Source organism: Erigeron canadensis, chromosome 9, assembly GCF_010389155.1.
Source record: "Erigeron canadensis isolate Cc75 chromosome 9, C_canadensis_v1, whole genome shotgun sequence".
Classification (NCBI taxonomy): Eukaryota; Viridiplantae; Streptophyta; class Magnoliopsida; order Asterales; family Asteraceae; genus Erigeron; species Erigeron canadensis.
This window is the reverse complement of record NC_057769.1, coordinates 33834625-33844888: the sequence shown is the minus strand read 5'-3', so window position 1 is coordinate 33844888 and position 10264 is coordinate 33834625. Positions and strand designations below refer to the sequence as shown.

Genomic DNA, 10264 nt, shown 5'->3' with positions numbered 1-10264 from the left:
GATGGGGCCAAATAATCAATTAGGTCTTAAATGAGTCCTTTTCTGGTGTAAAACCCGTTTTTAGAAAAAATGACCAAAAGAGACTAACTACCTGGGGTAATAGTCTAGAAATAGACAAAATTTGAGAATAGTCAGAGACTAACTACTTGGGGTAATAGTCTAGAAATAGACAAAAGTTAAGAATAGTCAAAAAGAGGCTAACTACCTGGGATAATATTTTGTTGTCTTTATTTTTAAACGTTGACTTTAAATATATTTTGTTGTGTTATATAAAACTTGATAAAAGTTATACCATTAAAAAAACATGTATAAAACACAATCAATCCATATAAGTTTTATCAAATATTATCTAACACAAATAAAATTATTTATGGTCAAAGCTACAAATGTTAGACTTTGAAAATTTAAAACATGACACTTCTAGTGGGACAGAGGGAGTAATAACTATTATTATAATTTAATACAATAATAATAATAATAACTAACAGTTATTATTATTATTTATTATTGTTATTATTATTATTATTATAAATAATACTAATAGAAAAATATAATATCTATTAAATAAAACATAATAATAATTTTAAAAGTGTTAAATTGTGAATTCCATTGGAATTCAAAACTTTCTATCCAATTTGCCAAGGAATCTTGAATTCCTTAATTTGATGGAATTTAAAGGATTCCAATTCTATTTTCTTACGAACCAAACAAGTCATGGAATAGAAGCCGAATTTTATTCTGTCAATCAAACAAGATATAGAATGAAATTCAGATTCCAATTCCTTCAAATTCCAACGAATTCTGCGAACCAAACACCCCCTAAAGAAACCTTTTTAGAATTTTCAAACATTTACCCGTTGATTTGTGGTTAATTGGTAGCTAGCTAGTAAAATTTATTATATATAATCAAAAATGGAATCACTATATAGAACTGTATTTTTTTCATGGAGGTCGGATGCGGGGCTTCTTTTAAGGAAGATATTGTAATCTATACTATGTATATCTATATCTATTTATATCTATATCTATACTTACTTTATAAAGTATATTGACTTTTTTATTTTTAGAAATTAAGTGAAACGCCTCAACTCAATTTAATCCCAAAGGTATGAACATAAAAGAAAAGAAACGCAAATTAGATAAATTATACTTAGAAAAATACGGCCAATTTTCGCCAAAATTCAAAGTTCTCAAATTTGAAAAATGACAAATTGAACCTTCTTAGAATGTTAATATAAGTCTATTGTATGAGTTTCAGGTCCCAGAAAGATCAAACGAAGCCTCAGTAAAAAAAGTGTAAAAATTATAGAGGAGCACGGCTCTTGTGTCCTGCAGAGGCCGTCCACAAGAGCCGTCCTCTGCACAAAGGCCGTCCTCTTCAGGTTTCGTACTTTTGACACATTGAACAACTTTCGACCCCTTTTTCTCAAAACCGAGCTTCCGACAACTGATTAGCAACTTAGTTTTGACATAAATCAACTAACACTACATTTCCAAAAGTCTCCATACCATCCATTTATACAAACCAAGTTTCTACAAGTAAACGGGTCATCTTACCCATTTTGACACAATTTTCGCCCAAAGTGCAACTTTACATCTTTTCTAAAAAGCTTTACACCTGATCTTTTACATAATATAACAAAATATGACCATCAACCCAAAATGTACCAAGAGCCAAAAGGAGAGGGATAACTAAGCCTCTAAACCCAAAAGCTTGTCATTCATCCATGAATGACCTAAATACCTTCAAATCTTGCAAATCTTTACTTCAACCACTTCAAGCTCTAAATCAACACTTTCAAATCAACAATCCTAGTTCCCTCTTCCGGAACTACCTATAAAAAGGGTAAACAACTAAAATATAAGCAAAGGCTTAGTGAATATACTTGCATACATCTATGGATACAAAGGAGGGCAAAGTACAAGGACTTTCACATGTAACCTATGGCATCGTCATGTCACATTTACATATTCACCTTGCACACTAACAACACATATATGGATCCATATAAGCTAAACAATCATAACAAATCATATCTATCGGGATTCTTAGGCCCCGGAGGTTCTTAGGCCTCATGTTACATCAACTATCGGGATTCTTAGGCCCCGGAGGTTCTTAGGCCTCATAAACAATGCCCCACATGGGCTTAACGCCGAACCAATTACCATGCTTGGAACATTCACATCTCATGGTAATTGGCCCAACGTATACATAAAGGTATGCAAGAATACTCACCTCCTCCGCAACTTGGAAAATAAAGCTAAAACGATTATGCACAACAAGCTTCAACCTATGATCATCACATAAAATGCATAAGCTTACATTCACAACTTGACTAGTTCAACCTAGTCATACTCAATCACTAGCCTTTCTAAACCCAAAACCCAACCCATTTGTCATTGAGCTTCATTTTCTTTAACAAACACACTAGGTAGTTCAATCTAACATTTTCATCAACAATTCCATGACTAGTCAAAACTCATCTTTTCTCAAGAACTCAAATTTATCACATGCACTCATTATTTTCATAATCAAACATATCATATAACTCAATGACAACTAGGTTAACTAAGGAATTGGGGAAAATTAACCATAAATCATTTTTCTAGTAAAACCCCCAAATTGGTTCACTCATGAACCCTAATTTTCAAGAGAATTGACAAAGCTAGATTGGGGAAATTTATTACCTCAACAATGGAAGACAATTACTTGAGATTTTAAATCCACAAATCCTTCCCTTTTTCTTCTCAATTTTCGGCCACCACCCTTCACCACCCAAACCCTAGCTTTTAAATTTACTTGATAGAAATTGATGATGATAATGATTATTATGGATAACCTTTCCTTTGAATTGAAGAATTAACCCTTGATTTTGAAAGGAATGGAAGAAGGTTGCATGAAGAAATTTTTGGAAGAACAAAATGAAGTGTAAAGGTGGAAAAAGGAGATGTGGCTGACATTTTCTATGGGTGCCACGACCCATCTCTAAAAAATGTGGGTATTATACCCGCTATCCGCTAAAGTTCCAACTAAATTAACCCCATAACTAAAAATAAAATACTAGAAAATTAATTTAATGTCAAAGCTATAAAAAGGGGGTTAATTTCTTTTACCTTAAAATCTTGGGGTGTTACATTAAGCAACTTTTTAAGTAATCCCATAATACCTTTTATACCCATACTTAAACATAAACCATTATATACTCTCATTTGTCTCATTTTCTCTAATCATTACACGCTTTTATCGACCTTCTATCATCCTCCGATGTCGCCCTCCTTCTCCACTGCCTCCCTCGATCTCCACAACCGTCTCCCTTTTATATTTCCTCACCTTCTAGCCGCCGCAACGCGCGAGCACTATGCTCGTACCATATAAATCATCTTTTTTCTTTTTAATTTTTCAAAAAATAAAAAAAACTTTGATATATATTCAAACTACGACCCTTCTATTTTATTCATTAATATTATTTTGTTTTACTTTTATTAGCTATAATATCTTTAATAAAATTATTTACAACATACATCATTCAACCACACTGTCACCGCTTCTGGCGCCGCCACCACCCGTCTCCACCACCACTGTCACCGCCATTGTCATCGCCACCACACCTTGTCATCATATCGCCACATCGCACAGGCAGGTGTCCAGGGTTGATTAATACAAACAAAATAAAATGAAAATAAGACCAAGTATTTAACATGAACACCTAGCTACTGAACTTATTTGTTGATAATGGAGGTTAAGATATAAACATGCATGTTTTTCATAGTTTTACTACTTATCCATATTTATCTACCACTTTATGTACGTTAATAACAAACCGTAGCAAAACCTTATCTTTTAATATTAACTAGCTCATTATTAATTGCGAGGACGGCTTAGACATTGGACTAGGTGGTCGACCGGTCAAGGTCTGATTTTTTAGGGAGTCTGATTTTTTATTTTTATAATGTATATATATGAAAAATATATATATGCTTTTAACTAAACCTATTACAAATTTTAACAATTATCCAAAAATTATACCATGGTACTTAACCCAAAAAGAAAAAACTCACATATCTTTTAAGGATAAAAACAAATAGTACTCTTTTTACAAAGTATGTTGTCTGCTAAAGCTAGCTTGCAAATCTGCGATCAATTGTATGATTATAGATTATAAAGAGTTGATAACGAACTTGCTATGAAGAATGCTAGGAGAACTACACGAATCATCAATTTGCTATTACCAATTTGTTCTAAAAAACGATATGTTATTTCAATAGTATGATTATGCATTGTTTGCTTAGTTTTTTGAGCAATAACTTTTACTAAGTTTATTAATATAACACTAATTGTCGTTTTTATATCTTAGTTATATAATTATAATTATTGCACCTATCTTTCGAGTCCTTTTTTTTTTCTTCGGCCGAGTTTCATAATTCCTTAGAGAGAACACTGATTAATTGAATATTAATGCCGGATTTTATATCTCTGAGTAGATTTTGGTGATGTTTGAACTTAATTATGGACAAGTCTTTGCATATTAAAGATTAAGAAAAGTGGTTTTCTATTTATTAAGCGTTTTGTTTAGTCAATAGTCCATATAATATCACTTAAAAATGTAGTAGTTTGGTTTGAAAGAGTTTTGTACATACTTAACTAACGTCTAGCTTGTATATAAATATATAAATAATAGGAAAAAAAAAAATTTCCTACTAAATAGCAAAGTCTACTGCGCTGGGCGCTGGCCCATGCATTTGGTGAAATTTCATTTTCGTAACAAATAGATTCTATAAATACTAAATACATAAATTAGACTTGCAGCATACTAATAAGGTGTTATAACTCCATGAATATAATTTCATTTTATTCCAAAGCTATTTTTTTTATTCTTATTAAAAAACTTGCGTTATGTGTAATCTCGGTATAAGTGTATAACACAAAAACAACTTCGTTACAATGGAACAAATAAATAACTTGTAATTAAGATTTAAGTACTAACAATTATAGTTTTCAAATTCATACCAGTCACGAGTTGACTCATACGAGTCTAGTCAAAACAAAATGACAACGAGACGACTCAGTGGATCACTTGTCTTTGCTCCAGACTCATAACATGACTTGTGTTTTGTTATGCAAGTCGGTCTGAATCATGTTTTGAGTCACGATTCGAAAACCTTTTGCTTTTTTTAAACATATATAACTCTATTATATGCTATTAAATTTGTTATTATTTTAATTTTCTTTTCTATTTTTAGATGAATATATCAATAAAATGTTACGAGTATATTTTTACAATAAATATTTATATATAATTATAAAGTCATATATTATCAAATATCCTGACTCTTACGATTCAATTCACACTTTTAAGTCACGAGTAAAAAATTAAATTTCCAGTAGAGCCAAAAATAACAAGTCAATAACTATGCTAACAAATGGAAGTAGTTTTAATTTGGGTCCACGGACATCATGCCTCCACTAATTTCATTGTGGTGCTATATGACAGACCAATTTGGAATAAAAGGTCATGGGTTCAAGAAAGGGAGGGGTTGGGGCCGGGCTGGAGACGCAAAGTGTAAATTTGCAAAAAAACCATCAGTTAAGTCTTTGGTGTGATTCCAAGATTGTAGGCTTACTTATTATGCTCGTTCAAAGGACCAAAGCCTATGATCAGGTACGAGGTCGAGAGTCCATATATATATATATATGGGCAACCCGTTACCATGACCAATTGAAGCCCTGGTGGTTCTTAATTAAATTAAGGAGATATTGCCGCAAATATCCATGACAAAAACATTTTTAAACATAGAGAGGGAAAAGAGCTTCAGATATTCAAGCTTTGAAATGTAGTATCTGCTAGCCCAATTGGTGCATGCTCCTTTCATATCATTGTTATAGTGACACATAATCTATTTAGTATGCATGTTTCGTTTTGTATTAGAGTTTATAGTTACTTCTAGTTTCTCATAATGCAATAACACCTTGATAGCTTATCTATTATCTATCTACCTTATACGGAGCAAAGCATTTGAACCTACCTATTATTTTTAAAACAGAACTTAATTTACTCAAACTATCATCCTTTTTATTCACTAATTTAAAATTAATTACAACATACATTTTTCGACTCTTAAAATAACTACACTAACTTTTACATTAAATACTTTTACATTAATAATTACACCGCCGCCGCCACCTATCACTGCCACCACCACCCGTCGTCGCCATTCACCACACCGCCAATGCGCGGACATGTAATAATTAGTCCCAAATTAATAGTTCAATTGATAACTTAATGGAATATGTTGGAAAAGAATTTGAATTTTCTTCTTCGTCATTTAATCGATAAAAGTTAGATTACTCTAAATTTTGGAGCAAACTAGTATTTATGGTTTTATTCCCGCACAATACTATATCTCTTGGTGTTTTCAACTTAAAGCTAGGGTACCCCGGATGCAGGTAGTGAAGCCTCTCAAAATCTTCAAATGAGCGTCAACGGTGAAAACCTCAAGGCAGCTAGTATATGACGTCGAAAACCATTAGCTGATTGACGTAAGCAGATTCATGATCATGTTGGAAGTTTGATTTCATTCATAGAATATTTGAACACAACTTCTATTATAGTGAAATCATAGGCCCAAACATTGTAAGTGACACAATCTCTATTAGAATACCAAACAAAAGAGATATCTTAACTCAGATATCAGGTTTAGTAGGAAAAAAAATAATTTTCTTTTGATTTGCCGTGCTAATTCTAGCTAAAAAAAGTCTAAAATGCATCATAGGAAGCTCGGGGAAGAAACACTACAATTTTTTATATTTTTTTCGTCAGTTAGAAGCTTGGGCCGTGGGACTCGTATCGGGCTTATGATAAGCTTTGCTGAAAGCTGGTCTTGTGTTAATGGGCTTATGATAAGCATCACATATTCATATAATCACATATAATATAGGCATTTACATGGAGCCCATAGGGGATATATAGTATACAAATATACAATCATTTTTTTAGGTTAGGATATTTGCGATTCTCCAGTCCCCACACCAGAAAAAATTAGCTGACAACTGTAAACAACATTTAAGATGGACATTTGAAATAATCAAGTAGATTAAATAATAAAAATTTCTTGATTTTTGTTGTTGTCACATCCGTTGTAAATCTTGTTGATGGTATCGAGACTATACAACTTAATACGTAAACATTCGACAACAATTTTTTTTTTCTTATGATCTCACCTTTTAAGTTAATTTTTGCCATTTAGGATAACATAAAAATTTATAAAACAGCATTTTCTCAATAAAAACCACACCACGTACAGCCAGATATCACCTTTATGAGGTACTAAAGTAAAATGACATAATATAAAATTACAATATTTGAACACACAATGCGTAACGTGTTAATGTTTTTGTCTCTTGTAAAGTTGGGGTTCGAAATACATTAAAATAGTTAATCCCGAAGACAAACCACCCAACAAGAAACAAAGGATTCCAGCAATAAAGATTTCAAGTCAAGCAAAGCTGTCTCAACAGTTTTCTTTTTCTAATTAACTAATTTAAAATTTGGATCATTTCATTTTCAACATGTTTATTTTATGTTGGGGTCATTTTTTTCAACTTTCTTTGTTATATATCGGACCACTTTTTCAACATTGTTTATATTTCGTGACGTACTAACAAGAAATATGCTTACCTAAATGTGACTTTTAATCGTACCTCAACAACATTTCTAAACTTATGATAACTTGCCCCAAATTAGAGTTTCAATGGGATAGATAGAAGTAGGCCCGGTTTTGTATGTCTACCATACATAAATGAACAAACACATTAACGAACAAGACAAACATGTTCAACAAACTTCGATCACCAAACAGCAATTTCACCAACTGTTCGTGAATATTCTTTTCGTTCACAGCAGTATGTTAATTAGTTTTTTGCTAAAATTAACTTTATGATACCTTTAAGCATTTATAAAGAATTTAGATGATTCCAACCATTGGAGGAAAGGAAAAACTAGCTGAGGCAACAACATAACAAATATTCCTTAATAAAGACCCATAAAAATATATGCAGAATAAACAAAAACTTTGATCCGTTTTTGCGTTGTAACGTACGTTGTTAAACAAGTCATAAGTTGTCATTATCTTGTTTGTGACACAATACTAAAGATTGGTTTACTCGTTGTCATTTTGGAATAAGGTATCACTTTCCTTCAATGTCTTTCACATTCAGTCATTCAGATCTTAACTAAATTATTCCATCATCATCTACCGTGCAACCGCCATGCGATGCGTAACCAAGATGTATCAAGTTCTTGTTGTCGTGCTAACTATGTTCGTTAAGTCGACAGTTGTAGCTCAAGAATTCTATGAGAAGGAAAGGGACGCATTGATTCCATTCCGGGACTCAATGAAGGCCAGTTTATATTTACATGGAAATTGGACTGGTCCGCCTTGTCGGAATAACATGAGCAGGTGGATGGGAATTGGTTGTTCCAATTCCCATATAACCCACTTAACTCTGGAATCAATAAACATGACAGGATCACTTCCTATAGGTTTCTTGCAAAACATTACTTTCTTATCGACGCTAAGCTTTAACAACAATTCCATTTCCGGAGATCTTCCAACCCTCACGAACCTAATGTACCTAGAGTCTGTAATCCTATCTGGGAATCACTTTTCGGGTCCTATTCCAAGGGATTACATCAACCTTCCAAGGCTCACTACACTCGAACTTCAAGAAAACGAAATAACAGGGGAAATCCCGCCTTTTGAACAAGAATCATTGACTGCTCTCAACTTGTCATACAATAAACTTTATGGAGCAATCCCAGATACAAAAGTTCTAGAACGATTTGGGGAGAGTTCATTTGATCATAATCCGGGGTTGTGTGGAAAACCTCTGGAAATATCATGTGACTCTCCTTCAAAACACAAGAAGAAAGCTCTAAAAATATGGAGTATTGTGATGATTGCTGCTGCAGCTGCACTAGTGCCATTTTTCTTAATTTTACTTGTGTTTTGTTGTTACAGAAAAGCTCGACGAAAAAGTGTCAACAAAGAGGCCTCCGGTATGTTTAATTTATATATGCAAACAAGGTGTTTAATGTATCTCATCTATGAAGGTAATCAAATAATTGTGTTCTTTAATATACAGAGGAACAGCAGCTTCCTAATCCAGGTGTTGCAAAGAAAAGTCAATGGTCAGCGAGTACAGATGATCCTGAAAAAACAGTGGATTTGGTGTTCTTCGACAAACAGAAACCCGTGTTTGACTTGGATGTCTTGTTGAGGTCGTCTGCTGAGGTGCTTGGAAAGGGAAGTCTAGGTACCACCTACAAGGCAACTCTGGAATCGGGTTTGGTTGTTGCTGTGAAGAGGGTTAAAGAAATGGATTCTTTGAGCAAGAAGGAATTTGTTCAACAAATGCAGCTGCTTGGGAAGTTGAGGCATCAAAACCTTGTAGAAATTATCTCCTTCTACTACTCAGAAAATGAGAAGTTGGTCGTTCATGAATTCATTCAAGATGGAAGCTTATTCGAGTTATTACATGGTTCGTCCTTAAAATTTTCCTTATTCGTTTCTATTTGCCTAGATTACCACATCTAATATCTTTGGCCTCATTCTTGTTATATCTGTATACCTATATGGTTACACTGTATCTAATGTCTTTGTCTCATAATTGTTCCAACATGTAGAAAGCAGAGGAATTGGGAGAACGCCACTCAATTGGAAAATAAGGGTAGAAATCATGAAGGATGTAGCAAAGGGTCTAATTTTCTTGCATCAATCTCTATCTTCTCAAAAAGTGCCTCATGGAAACCTCAAATCGTCAAATGTACTAGTCTACTTTACGGGTGAAACCCCACACGCCAAGCTCACAGATTTTGGCTACTTTCCACTGTTGCCATCACAGAAGTCAAAACTGGCCATAGGGAAATGCCCCGAGATCATGGATGGGAAGAAACTGACTCACAAATCAGATGTTTACTGTTTTGGAATTTTACTTTTGGAGGTGATCACAGGAAAAATACCAGGAGAGAATAATCATGGAGATCTTTCGAGTTGGGTTAGAGGTGTTGCTAATGCTGATTGGTCAATGGACATATTCGACTTGGAAATATTGTCAGAGAAAGAAGGACAGGAAGATATGTTTAAGCTTGCTGAGTTAGCCCTTGAATGTACTGATGAAGCACTTGACAAAAGGCCGACAATAAATCAAATTTTAAACAGATTAGAAGAGATCCAACATCCAGAAATAGACATTGAGTTTAACTAG

At 33.5% G+C, this 10264-nt stretch overlaps 1 protein-coding gene and 1 long non-coding RNA gene across 2 annotated transcripts; one reads left to right on the top strand and one right to left on the bottom strand.

Annotated features, from left to right (window-relative positions):
- Positions 1 to 1490: 1490 nt before the first annotated feature.
- On the bottom strand, positions 1491 to 2278 carry LOC122584005. The gene is made up of 2 exons (XR_006321383.1): positions 2237 to 2278; positions 1491 to 1835 (listed from the first exon to the last, which is right to left on the bottom strand). It is a non-coding gene; the product is annotated as an uncharacterized LOC122584005 (long non-coding RNA).
- A 5988-nt stretch (positions 2279 to 8266) lies between these two features.
- LOC122580907 (probable leucine-rich repeat receptor-like protein kinase At1g68400) lies at positions 8267 to 10264 on the top strand. Its single transcript, XM_043753054.1, has 3 exons — positions 8267 to 9056; positions 9143 to 9538; positions 9684 to 10264. Exons 1-3 carry the CDS (start codon positions 8267 to 8269, stop codon positions 10262 to 10264), a joined length of 1767 nt encoding a protein of 588 aa, XP_043608989.1.

What these genes read in the sequence shown, in the direction of transcription:
- LOC122580907 (XM_043753054.1), top strand. Translation starts at nt 8,267, where the DNA reads ATGCGATGCGTAACCAAGATGTATCAAGTTCTTGTTGTCGTGCTAACT. An exon ending in TGTCAACAAAGAGGCCTCCG is followed by an intron (nt 9,057 to 9,142) that starts GTATGTTTAATT and finishes TTTAATATACAG; the next exon opens with AGGAACAGCAGCTTCCTAAT. An exon ending in CTTATTCGAGTTATTACATG is followed by an intron (nt 9,539 to 9,683) that starts GTTCGTCCTTAA and finishes TCCAACATGTAG; the next exon opens with AAAGCAGAGGAATTGGGAGA.